The sequence below is a fragment of the Solanum verrucosum genome, unplaced genomic scaffold (genome assembly GCF_900185275.1).
Source record: "Solanum verrucosum unplaced genomic scaffold, falcon-dt-bn FXZP01000278.1, whole genome shotgun sequence".
NCBI lineage: Eukaryota > Viridiplantae > Streptophyta > Magnoliopsida > Solanales > Solanaceae > Solanum > Solanum verrucosum.
The window spans coordinates 1,326,421-1,346,567 of record NW_026020332.1 but is presented as its reverse complement, the minus strand read 5'-3'; the positions used below and the strand labels follow the sequence as shown (position 1 = coordinate 1,346,567).

Sequence of the window (20,147 nt, the reverse complement as noted above, 5' to 3'; positions counted from 1 at the left end):
CTTGGATATTATATTAAAAATTACCTCGTAATCTAATGAAATCTTTTCTTTGTCGTGCCAAATTTACTAATAATTGATATAGTAAAAAAGCCATCATGATTTCCTCTTTAAGGAGGTTTCAGAATTGAATTGTACATATTCACATGCCCAATATATCATGACAATTAATGGAGTAATACTTTTGAATTTTTCAAAATATTGAAAGTCAGTATTTGAAGAAAAATTGAATCAAATTAATTTAATATTCTAAAATTAAAATTTAGTAAATTGCAATTTTTCTCATATCAATATGGTGAAAAAATGCATCTTATTATTAATCAAAGTTTATATAATTTAACTCTTGATAAACAAAACGTAATTGATATAGATCCAAGAGAAAGATGTCAAATATCCAGAATGTTTTTTTTTTTTAATCTTTATGAGAGAAATGAGTCAACTATTTATTTCTTAAATCCAAGTATCCAACCAAGATCTCATCATATAATAATAATAATAATAATAATAATAATACAATAAAATAGATGGAGGGGCCTAGTGGGGGATGGCTGGGTGTGATAGGTGATGATGAAATAGAGGTGTAGGAAACTCTTTGGCCCACATCCCATATACAGTTTATAAAGTGATGAATGAAATCCAATCAATAGTGAAGATGACAGCCTATTGATTCTCTAGTACAAATAAATACTGAACCAAAAGACATTTCAAAATCATTGCCTAATAAGCCAATAGATCCATGAAATGACATTAATTACCTCTATCCACTTATGTACATCCAATCATTAACATTTTAAGCACAGTGCTTAGTTGATAAAATATAATTTTAAAGAGTACTACCCAAGTTAATGAACGGCACAAATCGAAATCGAAAAGTAAAAATCCAAACCATAACATTTCGAAAACTGAATATCAAATTCTTTTAAAACCGTACCAAACTGATAGATGAACATTCAATACTCAAGAGTTTGACAAAGTTTGTGAGTATTACAATACACACCACAATCAAGTGTCTCATATAAATACAAAATAAAGCACTATATTATCATGCCTGCCATATGCTGAATCACTCAATCGTCATCCTCAAGAACATTGCGACGCCTCTGGATCTGAGAAGTGATTAGAACAAGCATGCAAGAAGATTCAGGCTCGGCTTAATAAATGAGAAGGATGATCAAAAGGTTGAGGCGTTGAGCAGAAGAGCGACTTACAGTTACTTTTGTTTGCTTAGTAGTTTGGGTGTTGATTTGTTCAAGTAATTCTATCAGTTTCTGCTCGGAAACCTGCAAATGCAAATATAATCCCAACCAAGGCAGTGAGGCCACCATAACTAATCAGATAGAAGGAAATGATTAAAGGAAAGAAGGAAAAGAAGAAACAAAACTTACCTTCTCTGTGATCTGACCATATTGAGCAGCTCGGAGTATAACATCTTCAACTCCTCTGGCCTTGTCAGGCTTCACAAGAGCAATTCGAGCAACTGGCGCATACAAAATTGAAATCCAAACCACAGGATATAAATAAGTGATAAGAAGAAAATAGAGGCCAAACTTTAGTAGGGACTTGCAGAAAGTGCAGTAATTTTGAGGTCTCACACTATATAACTGCTAATAAAATGAGAGACTGAGAAAACCTAGATATGCTTCATTGTGGTGTCAAAGCAAGAAAGGCCTAATAAACTAAAAAATTAGAACAGCAAACACCACCAATTATTCTGGTTATAATCCTAGCCAACTAGAGCAATTGATCAACTATATAGAATGCCTACAGTCAACAAAATAAGGGCCAATAACCAATTTCATTTGTCAAGAACTATTACACTAGATCATTAGACCACAGTTATCCAAGAGCAGTTAATCTTTTACAAGGTAAAATCTACAAGTGTTCATGTGAGGATGTTTAACAATCTCAAGAGACAGAATGTCTGGGGTTATACAAGACACTAACGAATAGGCCAAGCCCATTTAAGTTAAATGCTTTAGTTGGTTAGTTTGTGAGGAAGCCCTGCCTGACACATGAAGCATTGAGAAAGAAATAAAAGATCATACTTCCTTGGTGCTCTTTATGTGAGATGACAGGGGAGACTAACAGTCACCTATTTTTACACTGCCCCTTCACAACCAAAATTTTGGTCCATGTTTCTTCACATCTCAGAAGTGAGTGGACTATGCCAGAACAACACAACAGATTTACAAGATCAGAAGAGTGTTTCGCATCTTTGGGTTCAGTCCTGGAAGTAGATCCTTTGACAGGATGTAGGGTGCCCATGGCACAAAGAGTTTGATAAATGGTGGCACGTGAAATGATTTTGGGACCCAGGTCATAGTCCCGAAAGTACACTTGGAGGGCGATCTTTTCGTCCCCTTCTTTGAGTCGCCCTAACAAAAGGGTCGTATCATCAATTCCCCTTTTGGGTTTTTCCACAACTTCAGGGTTATTCTCTTCAGCAACATTAACCTCTTCCATAAGAAAGGGGTATTCCTCACGCAACTTCCTTATCTCGAGGGTCCTGTCATTCTTCTTCATCAAAGTTATGGCTATCAGCCAACTTCCCTTTTGCGATTTCAATCTTTGCATCCATCGCAACACGATCGCATTAGCCAAGTCCACCTCTCAACTTCCCAAATCTCCTAATTGATTTGGTACAGTTCCATCAACAATTCCTCTTCAGTCTGCTCAACTTCAATACCTTGATTTCTTTCCATCTCAGCAGTAAGTTCAACCTTTCTTGAGATGATACAACAAGGCTTTAAGATTTGGTGATAGAAATCAGTTTTGATTGAGAATCTCAAGACTCGAAGGGTATTTTGGTCGAACTTTGGATAGTGACTTGCTTTTTGTATTTACGGGGATTTTTTGAAAAGGGTGGGCTAGAATGTCCTCATTCAAATCAACATATTCACACAAACAGTTATTACGTGTCCTAAGCAGATATGTGACCCTTTTGTGCCAAGGGTAGGCCTAACGATGTATTGCGCCATTTGAAAACAAACCATTGCACCCCAAAAAATAAGATCCATAGATAATTAAGCAAGTCATTACAAAGCAAAACGACAGGGGGATACATCTTTTAGGGAAAGGAAAAAACTACAAATACAATAGAAAACAATCCCACACAGGGCAAAATAGATAACTAAAAAGTAGAAGGTCTTGCTCCTCCTTTTGCTTTCTCCACTTCGTCTCGAATGAGGTATTTGTTGGTTATTCGGCGAACAGGGCTTTATCGGACATCGGCACATATTGGAGAGTGGCAAGTTGACTATCCAGGTTCAGTCCAAACGCACTAGACATGCTCTTGAATTGGTTAACTTTTGTGTTACGAAAGCCAAGACTCTTTGACTCTCGTATTTCCTTTGTTGGAACTCTTATTCACTACGCTGAAATTCTTGTTCTCTTTTATCCCATTATTGTTGAAAATGATGGGCCTAAATTTGGAGCCTCACTTGGACATCCTCGATTTGACGATCTCTACACGGTCCCGAAATGAGTGTACCAAGTCCTCCTTTAGTCATTTCTTATACCCCTCTGCAGCCATACTTCCTTTCAAATTGACACGCCGGGCCCATTCTTTGAGGATCTCTTTAGCACGTGGCACCTTATCACATCAAAGGTACGATTTGCTTTCTGTCGCATTCTCTACTAGGATTATATGGTCGAATCCCTCTAATACCCACAAGAATCAGAAAAGGGCAATGGGATCCTCGAATTGCTATTCTTTCCGATGTAAAGTCATCGAACATTATCTTCCCTTACATCGTAAAGGACTTGAGCTCATGTTTCTCTTGTTTTCTGAATCTTGAAGTTTTGGACACTTGGACTAAGTTTGTGGTGGTCAAGGTCATCCAACCCTTCTTGCTTTGGCCAAATCATGTACTTTAGGTTCTCCTCTTTTAACCATGTGTTTAGACATCCACCATTGAAGCAGAATGTTACATCCTTGAAAGAATCGATGTCCGTTTTTACGTCGACTTAGCAATCGATAAATGTCAAACTAGAATGACCGGAGCCAGATTGAAATACTTTTTATCTTGTTCTGTCTTACCAATACCACAAAAGATAGCATGTGCAGTCTTGACGATTCGAGAATTAATTTCATTTTCCTTGTCACGAGGAAATACTATGGTTCCCAAAAGGCATATAGAGAATGCCAAGGCTCGAGTTTGACTCCAAGTGGAATGATTGTGGAACTCCCCAAAATAACTTTCATGTCCCAAACGTTCGAAGAATTTTATAAATAGAATGTTTGGAGTATCTAACCAATCTGCATCTACCAATAACAACATATCCTTAATTTCTTGGCTAGTTTGCTTGCATGGCAATAAAATGTGATGGTCAGGATGTTTCTTTCTTTTCTTGCACATTCCAATGGTTTTCAAACAATATAGAATCTATTCGATGGTTGGCGTTATCTCAACATTCCCAAATCGAAAGACCATTCTTTCACTATTCCAAAACCGAGTAATGCCTTCAATGAACTCAGGCCAAACTTGAAGCTTCATTATTGAAGGAAGGTTGCGCATATGAATAGAAACTTCCCTCTTTTGGTACACCTGTTAGGCCCAGTAGAAAGACCATCTTGTGTCCAAAGAGCCCCCGGCCCAAACAGACGTTCATGTTTATGTGTTTGAAGATGTAAGCGTCGTTTGACAATTTGTTGTGCACATGGGTTTGGGGGGATTTTCTAATCCTTTGTGTTTTTTGTAGATGACTAGAAGATTTCTAAGTTTCAACATGATCACCAAGACTCCAAACCTCCTTCGTTTTTGGTGGGACAACCTCAATGGGTACCAAAAGAGGGAAGTTTCAATTCACATGGGCAACCTTTCTTCAATAATGAAGCTTCAAGTTTGGCCCGAGTTCATTGAAGTCATTACTCGATTCTGGGATAGTGAAAGAATGGTCTTTCGATTTGGGGATGGTGAGATAACGCCAACCATCGAAGAGATTCAAGATTGTCTGGAAACCATTGGAATGTACAAGAAAAAAAAGAAGCATCCTGACCATCACATTTAATCGTCGGACAAACTAACTAGCCAAGAAATAAAGTATATGTTGTTATTGGTAGATGCAAATTGGTTGGATACCCCAAACATTCCATTTATAAAATTATTCGAACGTTGAGACATGAAAGTTATTTTTGGCATGAAGCCCTCTGTTCACCAAAACACCTCTGGAACTATTTTTGAAGGGGGATATTCCTACAAAAGTGAAATGCTTCACTTGGCTAGTGATAAAGAGAGCTTGTTTAACACAAGAAGTACTTCAGAAGAAGGGTAGACAGCTGGTCCCTAGGTGTTTTTTATGCAATTTGACAAGTGAAACTAACAGCCACCTCTTCTGGCACTGTAATTACACTGCTCAAATCTGGAATTTGTTCCTTAGCATCTCAAATCTGAATTGGACAATGCCAGAACGTACATCAAACGTGTTGAAGAGTTAGGTAAGGAGAGGAGGTACCAAGAGCCAGAAGAGATGGTGGAGGTTAATACCATCATGTATATGGTGGTCAGTTTGGAAGGAAAGGACCAGTAGATGTTTCGACAATAGATCCAATTCCATACACAAGGTCAAATGGAATTGTATAGTATCTCTACTTTTTTGGTGTAAACAGTTGTGTATAGTAGATATAGATCAAATTGTAGATTTGATAGGAAGTTTGTAATTGACACTTTTTGGTGGTGGCCAGCATGCCCTTAATGCTGAAGAATACAACCTTACCAATTTCAAAAAAAAAAAAAAACAATTGACATGTGGTTGGAAAATTGGAATTGGTATGTCAAGATATTTTCAACTTAGTTAGAGCGATCAGCAGTAGACAGTAGCAGATATGTGCACACTCAAAGGTTGGAATATCAAGTTTAGAAGAGAAATCAATGACTGGGAAGTTTAGAGGGCGACTGACTTCTTCTAAACACTTGAACAATTTTCTTGGTTACAAACAAGTGAAGATGAACTTTGGGCAAGGCAACACCAAAGACCTATTCAGGGTCAATGCAACATACAAACTGTTGACACAACCCAATCAACAGTTAGCCTACTGGCCATGGAAACAAATTTGGAAGGCCAAAGTCCCCCATAAAGTAGCTACAAAAGAAGTTGCCCCTACTCTGGACAATTTGGTGAACAGAGGGCTTCCGTTGTATTCAAGATGCTTCCTGCGTAAAGAAACAACAGAGATAGTCAACCATCTCTTCTTGCATTGTCCACTCACACCTCAGTTATGGAGTATTATCTTAAACCTGAAAGGAATATCCTGGTCTATGCCAGGTAAGATTTCAGAAGCTCTCAGTAGTTGGGAAGGAATAGGATCACATGCAAAGAATGGGAGTGGATGGAGAATTGTTTGTCTTGCATTTGGTGGACAATTTGGAAGGAAGGCAACTCCAGATGTTTTGAGAGCTTAGTGGATGATGTGCAGAAGGTCAAGTTAAACTTCATGTTGTAGTATTCTTTCAAAGTTATGTTGGCAAGTACTATTGTACTTAATTTACCTGGTAAGGAAATGTTATCCTTATTTCTTCACTCTAGCTTCAAACGGTAAATGTATTTGAGAAATATGTGAATGGTCAATAAAACTTTTTCAACATTATATACACTCCCTGCATCGAAAATTCATGACCCCAATGTTTCACAGGTGAAATAGGCGAACGATATGAATTTTACTCTTCCGTAGGTGAAGAATGCGCCCTAAGACTTGAAGTAGATGCCTTCAAATCTTTTGATTAACTTAAATTTATAAAAGAATCACATACAAGTACTAGAATAAAATTGATGTGAGACATGAACTTAAGTCAGTGCATAAATGTTGGGTGTTGAGAAGATATACCAATTGTGTGAGCTTAGTTTGACCCTTCTAGGAGACCTAGATAAGTTGCATCACTGGAAAAGATTTTTTTCCTTGATAACCGCAGTCTCCGGGCCACCTTGCACGCACCTCAACTAATTCCATGAAATACCTGGCACCTCCCACCTCCCAACAACAACAGGTACCAAGTAACTTTGTCCATCAAGGCTAGAACATATGGGGAAGAAATCACCGAGTGTTTGTCTCTACTGGGAACTGAACCTAAGACCTCATGGTGCTCCACCCACATCATTGACCACTAGGCCACACCCTCATGGAAAAGATTTTTAAAATTGACTTAACGACGTCGAGTCAATTCAAAAGACCAACAAAGAGAAGGAATAGAGAAGGAAATTTGTCCGACCACAAAGAGAGATGGAAGATTGTCCCTGTTTGCATCTGGTGGACAATATGGAGGGAGAGGAACCAAAAATGTTTTGAAAACAAGAGCATCCCTTTCCAAAGTCTGAAGATGAATTGTCTTATAACCTTTTTTTTTGGTGTAACTATGTACTCCCCAAAAAGGTGGAGGATATTACTCAGTTTCTAGATAGTTTAGGAGGGATATAGGTGGTAGACTTCTTTGGTTTTGTTTACTGTAAATCCCAGATGTAACTACTACTAGAAAACACTATTGGTGTATCTTGTCTATAAAATGTTAACTTTCTCAAAAAAAAAAGACCAGCAACTAAAATAGGTCCCAAAAGCTAAGACCTTCATAAAGAGCTAATGAAATACACCTCTATGCTTGATGCCTAGGCATAAACCCCAGAAGAGTATGCGTTAAGGGGTCCTCTCTAATTTCCCTTATTCCCCAAGAGAACTTTATGATGCCTATTATCTTTGCCTCGAGGCAAGCCTAAAGCCACACCTTAGAGATGCCTTTGAAAACGTCGGATCCTATTCACATGGACTAAGAGACAGTATGGTGTTTGATTGCATCATATATGTTCTAGTTACAAGGTCAAATGTCTAAAGCAATAAACTCTGCAGCTGAATTGGAAGTCGTGCTCGATGTTACTTCTACCCATCAAAAATAAGAAAATGTTTTATTCATTAAAACAGAGTGTAATTAACTTCAAAGAAATTGCTTGTTAAATATAAATGTAAGATTAAACTAATATTACTAACAATGACAACATTTTGACATCAATCATTGTAGAGTTCACAATTCGTAAAAATTAAGACATCAAACATTTGGAAAATAATTCACACAACATGCACCTACCTCTGGCCCTTGCTTCAGAAGTGAGAATCTGAGTAAGCATCATTTGCCTTCGCTCATCAGCCTCCCTACATCAATCACTTCCATAGTGGATATCAAATGTTGAAAGAACTAATATATTACTAATAAAAACAAAATTTTGACCAAATGAGCTATACAAAAACAAACCTTTTAGCATCATCTTGGGATTTCTGCTGGTCAGTGTTTTGCTGAGTTCCCTATTTGCCCAAAAAAGAATTAGTGAAGATATTGTGAAGTTCAAAGCTTGACAAGGTAAAACTGAACATCAAAAACATAAAGTATAGATACAGAGACAATTATATACCACGCCCTGTTGAGCCATGAGCTCCTGCATTCTCCTTTGCCTGATAGCTTCCAATTCTGGGTCAGCCTACAGTAATTGCAAAAAAAGAAAATGAATCAATCTCTCAAAAACCATATCACAGTTTCATTTCAAGCTTCAAAATTGACCACTTATTCTAAGTTTCTAACAATAGTCCAACTAAAATTAACTTCTCTAGATTTGATGAAACTAATTTAGAAGTCCATAAACAAAATCTTTATGCATTCAGCCTAAACCTATGTTGCTCGGACTCTCCAAAAATGATGCCTCACCTGTATCAGATACTCTTAAAATAGACTACATTTGGAGGATCCGACACCCACGTTTTCGAAGAGTGGAGCAACATAGGCCAAAACCCAAAACAAATACAAAGAAAAATGCAATTCCAAGCTACACAAAGGCACTGCTCCCAACACATATTCACTGCCAGTCTCCCTTATTCCCTTTGTCCGAAAAAGTTCTCAAATTTCAGATGGCAAAAAAAGTTAAAGTTACCAACTTTCAGATGAATACCCAAAAAAATCAGAACTCAAAACAGTAGAAATACAAGAATGGAACAAAAATTCCCAGTAAGAAAAACAAAGAAAAGTAACCATTTTTGGAATTGTAACAACCCTAAAAAAGAAAAATAGTTTTTCAAGATTACAACGCTAAAATTGACATTCATCCAAAATTGATTCAGAAAACATATAGAAATATGCAGGGTATGTGAGATTACCATCTTCTGGGAAGTAACGAATTTGAGCACTGAGTTGCAGAAAAAGGGTAAATATTGGCAAAGAAGAAGAAAGAAAAGGGACACACAGCGTTTAAAAGACGCAGTTCTTTTAACCTCTCTCGGCACTTGTTATGTGCGTATCGGGTTCGTTTAGTAAAGTAGACTTTAAATTATTATTTGACTATCTACTTTGAGCCCGTAGCTGCTATTTTTTAGGTGCACACAGGTAAAATTCTTGTTTTCACTGGCAAGGAATTTCAAACTTGAAACCTCCAACATGAATGTCTTAAGCCCAAACCAATGAGTTACCCCAAAGTGGTCTATTGTTTTGATATATTAGTTACATAAGTAAAATTTGATGTAGTGTAAAAAATTTACTTTGTTATGATCAATTTTTTAATATATTTATCTTAAATTTAATGTCAAAGTTAATTTTTCAATGTGCACAATCCAAAAAATAAAATTACTAATAAATTTAATTGATAATTGAATCAAATGTGATTGAATGATAAATTATAGTTTAGTTGGAACTCAAATTGAACTTGGTTAGTTAAATATTGAATATAAAATAATTTCCAAGAAAACATAAATAAATTGGTTTCAATTTTTATTTTATTTTATTAAAAAATTGTACTGAAATATATTTATTTATGTGGATGTTTCATGTTCGTTCATACTACTCTTCATCATTGTGTTCACCTTCCTTTATGATCTTAATTTTTTAATATTACGTGTCTCACCTCCTTTAGGGGTTAAGGCCAAGGCTTTAACAAACCTTGGATTAGTTATTCCTTTCATTTCATAGGGATAAAATAAGATCAAATATGGTGTATAAGAAATTCATAGATTAAATAAAATAAAATAATCAAACAATATATTAGATGGACTAAATTTCAATTCATAACTATTCTATTTAATACCGCCTACCAAACGAGTATACAGATATAAAAACTCATATAGTACACTTGAAGACTTGAATAACTAGGGGGGGAAAAGTTCTTTCTCTCTTTATTTTACATTTCTTGATTGGTTTCATTTTGTAACACATATGTTTTATTTATGCTTATTGAAAGTGTAATTAATTTTTTATAGAAAGTTATTTGTCTTGTTCTTTGAGTTACTAAATTCATTTACTTTCAATTATCTTTCTAATCAAACTGAAAATGTTAACTAACATTCAAACTGTAATAATTTAGTGATTATGATTCATGCATAATTTGATTTAAAAACCAAAATAAAAACAGCAAGCAATAATGTAGACTAGAAATCAAAAGAATCCCATGTTCACGTGCCTCCAAAACTCCAACTTGATCATTTTATAATAACACAACACATCTAAGATTTCATCAAAACACATGAACAAGTAAAATATTACTCACTTCTTCGTCTTTTGTTTATCACGTTTCAGTTTAATTTTAAAAAAATAAATATGACAAGTAAAAATGAACCGGGAATACGTAGCCATAGCTACTGCCCACTCACATCTCACAGATCAAACAAAACATTCACATACATTTATTACTAAGTAAAAGAAAAATCACCCTGAAATTTAGACATCAAAAAGATGTCTTTCTTCTTAGATCTAAAATACAAATATTTACATTTAATGTGAACTCTCTCAACTCTCTCTCAGTCGGTAGTAATAGTAGTAGAAGCAACATAAAGCACAAAACTTTATGCTTTTCTTGAGCTTTTACACTCTCTAAAGTGTATCAGCAATCAAGAAAAATTTGCAGGAGCCACAAAAATGGGATTCACAATGGGTCTAAATTTGCTTCTTTTGGTAGCTATGGTGGCTACCAACATTCTTTCTTTGTATCATCTCTCTTCCAATATCCAATCCAAGCCCCCTGTTGCTCCACCTGTTCCTGACCACCTTCTGCATCAGCTTCAGACCATACGCGCCACCATTAACCACCTCACGCGCCTCCAGCCTCCAGCTCCTCCATCTGCTAAAGCTAAGAAATCTACAGTTACCATCCCTTCTGATCTCCTTCTTTACACTCATTTATCACCTATTGCTTCTTCTTGTAAAGACAATCCTGATTTGCTTCATCAGTACATGAGCTACACACCCTTTAGTCTTTGCCCCTCAGATTCTTCAGTAGCTGAGTCTCTTATACTTAGAGGGTGTCACCCTCTTCCAAGGAGGCGCTGTTTTTCAAGAACCCCTTCTAGTATCCCTACTTCTCTGCCTAAAACCCCTTTTTCTGTTATCCCTGAAAAGGCCTTGTTGTGGAATAATTACAGTTGTAAGAGCTTTTCTTGTTTGTCTCAGTCTAATCCCAACTTGGGATTTGATATGAAAGTTGAGCAATCAAGATTCTTGGATTTTAAGTCAGATCTAGATCTCCCAATTCCACAGTTTCTTCAGCTCACTAAGACCTCAAAGAGTGTTATTAGGCTGGCACTTGATATTGGTGGTGGTACAGGAACTTTTGCTGCCCAAATGAAGCTGCATAATGTAACTGTTGTGACTACAACAATGAATCTCGGTGCCCCTTATAGTGAGACTGTGGCACTTAGGGGATTGGTGCCTTTACATGTGCCTTTGCAGCAGAGGCTTCCAGTGTTTGATGGGGTGCTGGATCTTGTAAGATGTGGCCATGCTGTGAATAGGTGGATTCCAGTGACCATGATGGAGTTCTTGCTTTTTGATGTTGATAGAGTGTTGAGGGCTGGTGGATACCTCTGGTTGGACCATTTCTTTAGTAAAAGAGCAGATCTTGAGAAGGTTTTTCAACCTTTGATCTGGAAATTGAACTACAAGAAGGTTAAGTGGGCAGTGGCAAATAAGAATGATGCTAGTGGTGTAAAGAATGGGGAAGTTTATTTGACAGCTCTTCTTCAGAAGCCGATTTCGAGATGAGCATCTAGTCCAGGTAACCTCATAGTCTCTCTGAAAATGAGATCATATATTGTTTTAGTGGATGGATTAAAAATATTGCTGGTAGTGATAGATCTCAAGTAGTTTAGTACTCCTATTACTTTTGGCTTGGCACTTAACTAATGAAAGCACCAATAGACATAATCAAAATCTCCTCGCTTGACATTGAGAAGCTAAAATATGTCCAAGTAATGCTAGTTCAAAGCTTTCTGTCTTTATTATCTACTGCAAATGTAACATTTGTAGTAAATATGCACCTTTACCGGTTCACATTTTGTATTTGCAAGGAGAAATTATTGTTTTTTGCTTCATTCCTGCTCACCCTTTTGTTTTAATAACAATTGTAGCTTGAAATTGAAAGAGAAGACCATGGCTTGTGGAGCTTTAGTTGATCCAAAGTAAATAATGTTGTATTCTTCATACTTTCCGAGGCTACCCACCTTCCTTAATTATCCAGTTTTTAGTTGTTTTAAGATGAGCCTGCTACAGATTTGTTTCTAGATACACTTGATTATCCATTAAGTAGAGATCCTTCATAGTAAAAGCATTTTTTTCAGTAAGAACTGCTACCTCTCTAGCGCATTTCCGATGCAGTTAGCCTTAGATGGGGAGATTGGTTGCTTGAAGTGAAATATTTCAGGTTTGTACTATGTCTCCGTTTTGTCCGAGCTCCGTATTGGTCCAAAGTGCTGCGGTGATATCTACGGTTGCTGTTCTTTCAATTTATGCTCTTGTCATTCCAGAATCCAGCTAGTTTCCTAGTGCCCTATTCTCTTGAGATCATCCTCTTAAATGTGATTCTCAATAACAGATCCCTCACTTGTCCGTTATCCAGCCCCTTAACTCAAGTAGAGGTTTACATCATTTGTTGATCCAATTACGCTTTTGGTACCTAATTTATAAGGGTCCTGTATCTGCCAAAATGTTAACTTCCCTTAACATTGTAAATTTTATGTCAACAAGAAGCCATGTGGCATAAACATAGTATTTTCAGATGTTTTGAGGGTTCAAAGTCTGTTTTCATCTATAAATTATTTCTAGAGGCGATAAGATTCATCAATTAGCTCCCAAATCTAGCCATTACCTCTTTATACTTATATCGGCAATTTGTATGCATGTTAGTAGTAACCAATAGATTTAAGAGTCAATTGATGATCTTCATTCTCCAAAACTGATTCTTAGATGAAGAGTTTTTGATCTTAGAAGGCAGACAAAATAGTGCATGTCTAAAGCACTTGACTTTTTCCATCCAAAAATTAAATCCATTTAGAGATGGATTCCATTTAATTAAACACAGTACCTTCCTGCAATTGGTGTCCTATGAATTATACAACTCAAAGTGATCATTAAGACCCTTAATGAAGGCCATCCTGAATGATCATTGACAAATTCCCCACGTATAACTGTCACGCGGGGTTACGTTTCCCGACTAGCTTGTATGCCAACTCTGCATGCTATGCACTTCGTTCGCAAATCTGATTGATAACAGCACAGCCAATTAACATTGATTTAACTGTTATAACACAAGTCGTTATTTATAATAATTTGATCGGAATTGAATCCTTCTGAAAGCTGCTCAAGTAGATTATCTTTCTCCATCCTTTTCTAGGTTGTTTTAAAATTTCAGCTTTTGCTGTTGTTATTTTGCAGATATCACTGCTAGATTTGAATGATCATTTGATGCCAAATGCTATGTTGTGTCAAGATATTCTCTTCTTCTCGAGGTGGAGAAATGCGATTAGTCTGCATTTGGGGTGAGAATGATCCAAACAATAGAAAGCTGTGTGCACCACAGAAATACAGTTTGCAGCAAACAACAGTAGCTGCTCTAATAGATAGTTGTTTCCCTTCATTCATTTGTCAGTTTTGGTGTAATCTTTACTGATTTCGAAACTATACAAGTGGAAAATCTAGTAGAGATAACAGAGCTGCAAGTTTAAAAGTGATTATTATAAATGTAAAGATAATGCAGGAAAGTGAAAAAGAACTTGCAATTCCCCCTGTCACCTATAAAGAGTGATTGTTGCTACTGTGACAATTGGATATTGCTGAGTTCTTTGCTTCATTCAATTATTTCTACTAGTATTGATTAATGCTTTTCTGCTTTAATATCCATTTCTTAACTTTGTTTTCTGTACTGTGACAAGTAATGAAAAGCTGCACTAAGAAAAGTTAGAATAATAACTTTCTTAATAATCGAGAAATCTGTTTGGAACCAACCATTATGATCAACTATATTCTTTAAAATTCAGAAATAATATCTTTGAATCGACCCTTCTTTATTTAAATATCAGACTTAGTTTGCGTCTCATGCATTACTCAAACCTGTGATTCAAGTCTCTAAGGAGCCTCAACCTTTGCCAATTGAGTTAAGCTCTTGAGGCAATCGTTTTAAAATCAAATATAATGATGGTTTGCTAAACCAAGAGACAAATGACCCCAAAATGTGATGTGTAAAACTAGGATAATTCATGTAGTATGGAAGTATTTTTTTAGATTCTCCTTTTAAATTTATTATTTGAGCTTTCATTTTTCTTCCCCAAGTTAATTTTCTATAAAGATATTGGAATTAGCAATAAATTTCATGCATAATTTGTTGTTAAGTTGATCGTTATTAATCTTATTTAGCAGCAGATTATAAAATAAAAAAGGTTAGCTACCTTAGTAACTTGCCTTATACTTGCCCTTGACCCAGAGCTCTTGAGCCGAGGAGTTTTCGAAAATAGTCTCTCTATCTTCATGAGGTAGTTGTAAGGCCTACGTACATTCTACTATCCCTAGACTATTTCACTGGGTATATCATTGTTGTTGTTGTTTACCCTGACGAAGCTATGACCCAAATAAAAAGGCGTAATTTTTAAATTATAATCAATTTCAAAGGGATAAACAACACCAACAACATATCCAGTGAATCCCCCCACAAGTGAGGTTTGAGAGGGTAAAATGTACGCAGACTTTACAATTACCTCATAGAAATAGATGAGTTGTTTCCGAAGGACCCTCAGCTCAAGTGCAACAAATCCAATAATTAAAAAAAATCAAAGGGATAAATTTGAACCTTTATAATTTCAAAAAATAAAAATAAAAAAATGAAACCTTCATCCGAAGTATTTTTGCACATACTTTACGAAGCAATAATAAAATAATAATTTTAATATATCATTATTTAAATTTAATATTTTTAAAAATTCTAGACAAGTAAAAGTGCACGAATTGAGTATAAAATAATTTATTAATACAACAGTAAAGATATCAATAACCTCAAAATATCACAGTCGTAACGCCTAGCAAAATAGGAACTCAAAAAGTATAATATTTTTTTTTTAAAAAGGTAAAAAATCCGTGCTTTTTTCCCCAAGCAAATAGGCTCCTCCTCCTTTCTCTACGGCGTGCAATTCTGGTGTGTCCGTAGGTCGAGCGATCCGCCATTTTCAACGTCAATTCAGACCTCTTTTCACTAACAATGGTCAGCTCTCACTCTTTCCCTTAACATCTTTGAGTAATTCTCTTTATTTTTCAAGTAAAACAAAACTTCTAACTTTTTTTTTTTTGCCTAAAAGAAGCTCATTCTCGTTTATCACTGATCTCGTGTTGTATGGTTGAATTTATCACTTGTAGAAAAAATTATGCATTTTTGTGTTTTAGTTTTAGTCGAATTGGAATAGTTGGCCTAGTGTTTTTTGTGATCTCTTTGATTGTCGACGTTTTTCTAGAGTTTGTTTACTTGGAGGTATAAATGGGAGGGTATATCAATCAGATCTAGCATCTGTAAGTTTCCAACAATGGGAAGAAAAAAACTTAAGAATTAAACAAAAGGAAGAGGAAACTTTTTTTATGTGGGAAAGTAAGATTACTTGCAGTAAATACAGCACCAGTTAGTTTTTTTTTCTTTCGGAACGCCCTAATTGGGAGAATACCAGTGTTTAAGTCGGACAGCAACCCTCACATTTAAGGCTAATTTGGGTTTAATCTTGGTTTCATGTTTTGAAATGAGATGTTGTATTCACCTCTTTAGAATGGGAATTCTTGCTCAAGAAGAATGAAATGTGGTACTTTATAACAGGGGCTTATGATGTGGGGCGGAGATATTTTATCAAGTAGTGAGGATTTTCTCGAGAGAATAAAGGGAAAGGGCAGCTGAGCAAACTTCTGGTTTAAGGTGTAGTTACTGGTGACATCTATAGCTGTGTAGGCCATTGAAAGGGAAGGCAACTTCTTTTGTGTTGTGGTTGTGCTTGATTTGGAGTAGATTTATGTTGCACGTGTGCTTTAACAGAAAACTGAAAGGAGAATATGTAATGGTGGCTGTATCTTGGAATTTTGAGACTATGGTTAAACTTGAACAATTGATAGATAGAACCATAAGCAATACATGGATGACTTCCATGTGTCTCAAATGTGTCAATATATGCTTTTAACCCATTTCTCTATAAAACGAGAAAAGAAATTTATCCCTTTTTTAAAATCATATGGATGTGTAGACATATCCTGCTATAATGTCTTTCAAATCCTTTTTGCAGGAGACCTGCCCTGCAATTAAGAACATTCTGCTTCTAGATTCCGAAGGAAAGCGTGTTGCTGTAAACTACTACTCAGATGATTGGCCAACAAATGCTGCAAAGGAAGCTTTTGAGAAGGCCGTGTTTGCCAAGACTCAAAAGACTAATGCTAGGGCAGAAGGTATGATATCTCTTTAACTGTTGATTTTTTTATTTATATTTGGTCATGCTCTTTCCAAATATCTCCCTTTCAACATGCAAAGGAAGCAAAGCTCATCCAGACAGTTGGTGATGTTCCATTCTGCACTAGAGTTGTTTGTGATGCCATCATATGTCGTATACCTTGCCAGTCTCTGCAAACATTGAGTTTTATTAAACTCTGGTGGTATGTATTAAATCAAGAGCCAAAAACAAAGGCAAGCTATTAGAAGTTTTGCTAATTTACCAAATAGATCAGTGATGGGTAGGCTGATAATAATAATCTTAAAAGACTTGGCTTTGTGTTGTTTGTTTGCATATCCTCTTCTTGAAGTTGATTGTCTCCAGGTCATATGAATTTAAGTCTTGGTGAGCGATTACTCGTTACATCTTGAGAGTTGTCTTTATGCCAGTGACTAAATTGGACTGTTGTGCTTAAGATGTCCTGCTACATATTGGTTCTTCTACTACCCCCCCCCCCCCCTGCTGATGAAACTAAACTTTGTGGTCGGAAAGGCAACCTTCATCTCTCTGACCTCTCTTCTCACTTCTTCTGCAGCGGAGATAACAATGTTTGATAATTATATTGTTGTCTACAAGTTTGCCCAAGATCTTCATTTCTTTGTTACTGGGAGTGACAATGAAAATGAAATAATCCTTGCCAGTGTGCTCCAAGGATTCTTTGACGCTGTTGGTATTCTTCTTAGGTTGTCTACAAAAGCAGTCTTCTCCTTTTCAATATGCATCACTTGATATTTTCGTCTTCATGTACTCATCTTGCTGCAAATGCCTTTTGTTTTAGGGGCAATGTAGAAAAGAAGGAGTCACTTGAAAATTTGGATCTTATTCTTTTGTGTCTGGATGAAATTGTTGATGGCGGGTAAGAGAATCGTACCATGATTATTTTATTTGTTTTAAATTCTGAGTTATAAAATCCTCATTTAATGTTGCTTTCTCTTACTGTTTTGCTGCAACTTTTACTCGATCTTTGTACAAATATAGCATGTCAGAAACCTTTATTCTTTTCTTTTGTAGTTGTAGAGAATTAGAGTTTCAAAAGCGTATCTAACTTTCTGAACCATAGTAAAATTAATATTTGGATTTAATTTACCCCAAATGGGGAAAAATAAAAGGCAATTGTGTAGTTTAACTAAACATTTTTTCTTTGCTGGAGACTTATTAAGCCAAGAGTTTTGGTCAAAAGAATCATAGGATACTTCTTATACATAATCCCCCCCCACCCACCACCACCCAAAAAAGAAGAAGAAAGAGAGGAATAAAGAGAACATCAATTATCAATCCTATAGCAGTGACCTCTTTCCTATGGACATATATTTCTTTCACAAGCTATAAAGCTCTCATCAGCTTAGCTTTTAACATTTTGAGTAATATATAGATGATAGTACATCACACGCCTTATTTTGGACAGTCGCTGTATTAGCTACCCTTTTTCTATGTTAGTGACTTCATTTTTATGAGAAGTTGCCTCGTGGGAGTTGGGTTGAGTGACTTTTTCCTTTGAAGGTATGTGTTCATTCATCATAGTCAAGTTGTTTTGCTCTCCTGTTACTTTAGACTCTGGGTGTGTTTGTTATGCCGAACAATGTTTTACATAGAAAATACTTTATTGAAAAATAAGCGTTTTTCTTACTTATTTTTTTGGTGTTTGGTAAGTAAACAAAATATTTTTTTTGTCTCAAGAGCATTTACATGCAATTTTGGAAAATACTATGATTACGCAGTATAGGAAAACACTATGGGTGGAGATGGATAGTAGGTAGCCGTTTGTTGTAGTACATTTACGAGGGAGAAGCATGGAGCTAATCTCCTCTTCTCATCTTCTCTTTATTTAGTAGTCTTACCTTGTATTCACGTAGTATCTTATTCCTCATTTTTACTACTTTATGTTACTTTGATTCTTTGTTTATCTTGTTATTTTGCTGTCGTTATTTTCCTTTCTATCCTTCTTTGATTGCACTTTTTTTAGCTGAGGGTTTATTAGAAACCACTCTTTCCCACAAAAGTAGGGGTAAGGACGCGTACATCCACTTGTGGAATTACATTGGGTCTGTTGTTGTATTATGAGGTGGAGTGCTAAGGGAGTGGGTGGGGGGTGGGAACCATTGCTTCGGGAGGAGACAATGAGCTTGGAATGTCAAGTATGACACTTGTTTTCTTCTTCCACTAGGGAAGTCATTTTGCTGATTTTGAAGGAACTTGTTTTCTTAGAGAAAATATTCTCCAAAATCATTTTGACCAATCAAACATGGGAAAATTGGAAAACATTCTCCGTACCAAATACACCCTCAATGTCCACTTCTTCATCCATCCTAGTTCCCAACTTCCACCGTAGAGTTTATACTCTTTTTGACATGCCGCGTTTAGTACATATTAGAGTGTTTGACCTTGAGAATTGATGTGGATAAAGAGAGTGGAAAAGAAAGCGGACTTCCAATCTTGCTCAATTTCAGTTATAGGGAACTTAGTGTTTACCATCTTATGAAGATCCTCCATCACTTTCTTGTCTCTGTAGAATTGTTCTTGAAACGGATGCTAATGTTATTGCTGGGAAAGTGGCAAGCAATAGCGTTGATTCTGGGGCACCTTTGTCAGAGCAGGTAAATATTGCTCTCTTTCTTGATGCTTTGGTCCTTCAAACTGATGGAATAGTTGCTTCATTAATTACCATCCCCGTCCAATTAACTCATTTTTTTACATGTCCTTTGTGGTTTTCTACAGACTATAAGTCAAGCATTGGCAACTGCACGAGAACACTTGGCAAGATCTCTTCTCAAATGATTTGTTGGGTCCACAAAAGAAAGGGAAACCAAGGTCTTGCAAGTACTGATTTTCTTTCCTTCTGAATGAACTAATTGATGAGCATCAAGTTACATGTGTTTTGGCAAAAAACAAAAAAAAAAGTTTCTACTTACACCCAGTCTGTTGTTTCTACATGTTTGGATTTTGTTGGATACACTAAGATGTAGATCATGTAATACAAACTTGATTCTAGTGTAGAACTCACTTGCAATGTGGATTTTGGCCTTACTAGTGTCTTAGACGCTTTTCATGATTTTATTTTCTTGGTCCCCCTTACTATAATAGTAACAATAATTATGTGTCCTCAATGCAGTTAATTATTTTTTGTTCATCTCGTGTCATCTACAAAGTCGTGTTTGACAGTCAATCTTGAAATTCCATTATATCAAATCCAACCAACTTTCAAAAAGTTGACACTTCTATGTCCTCTAGCTCTTCTGAGCTTGTGGTCGTCCTGTGAATTTCTTGGAGTGCTGTATCCTTGGTTTTATGTTAGAAGAAACCGCAAATTTGCTTCATTAAACACAACAATCTTCTGAGCTATTGTCAATGCAAGAAGCGGGTAAACAAAAGTGGCCAAATGATACCCCTATTTGATCTCTCAATTCTTTATAAACGA

At 36.1% G+C, this 20,147-nt stretch overlaps 3 protein-coding genes across 3 annotated transcripts; 2 read left to right on the top strand and 1 right to left on the bottom strand.

Moving 5' to 3' along the window:
- Positions 1 to 867: 867 nt before the first annotated feature.
- LOC125836217 (uncharacterized) lies at positions 868 to 9,290 on the bottom strand. Its single transcript, XM_049515334.1, has 7 exons — positions 9,125 to 9,290; positions 8,389 to 8,454; positions 8,232 to 8,281; positions 8,067 to 8,131; positions 1,383 to 1,474; positions 1,206 to 1,277; positions 868 to 1,103 (listed from the first exon to the last, which is right to left on the bottom strand). The coding sequence occupies exons 1-7, from the start codon at positions 9,125 to 9,127 to the stop codon at positions 1,065 to 1,067; spliced, it is 387 nt and encodes a 128-aa protein (XP_049371291.1). The 5' UTR covers positions 9,128 to 9,290; the 3' UTR covers positions 868 to 1,064.
- A 1,454-nt stretch (positions 9,291 to 10,744) lies between these two features.
- Positions 10,745 to 14,003, top strand: LOC125836283 (probable methyltransferase At1g29790). Its single transcript, XM_049515457.1, has 2 exons — positions 10,745 to 12,006; positions 13,662 to 14,003. The coding sequence occupies exon 1, from the start codon at positions 10,872 to 10,874 to the stop codon at positions 11,991 to 11,993; it is 1,122 nt and encodes a 373-aa protein (XP_049371414.1). The 5' UTR covers positions 10,745 to 10,871; the 3' UTR covers positions 11,994 to 12,006; positions 13,662 to 14,003.
- Positions 14,004 to 15,322: 1,319 nt separating this feature from the next.
- Positions 15,323 to 19,727, top strand: LOC125836203 (coatomer subunit zeta-2-like). Its single transcript, XM_049515320.1, has 6 exons — positions 15,323 to 15,477; positions 16,532 to 16,691; positions 17,268 to 17,415; positions 17,511 to 17,588; positions 19,242 to 19,326; positions 19,448 to 19,727. Exons 1-6 carry the CDS (start codon positions 15,475 to 15,477, stop codon positions 19,505 to 19,507), a joined length of 534 nt encoding a protein of 177 aa, XP_049371277.1. The 5' UTR covers positions 15,323 to 15,474; the 3' UTR covers positions 19,508 to 19,727.
- Positions 19,728 to 20,147: the final 420 nt, after the last annotated feature.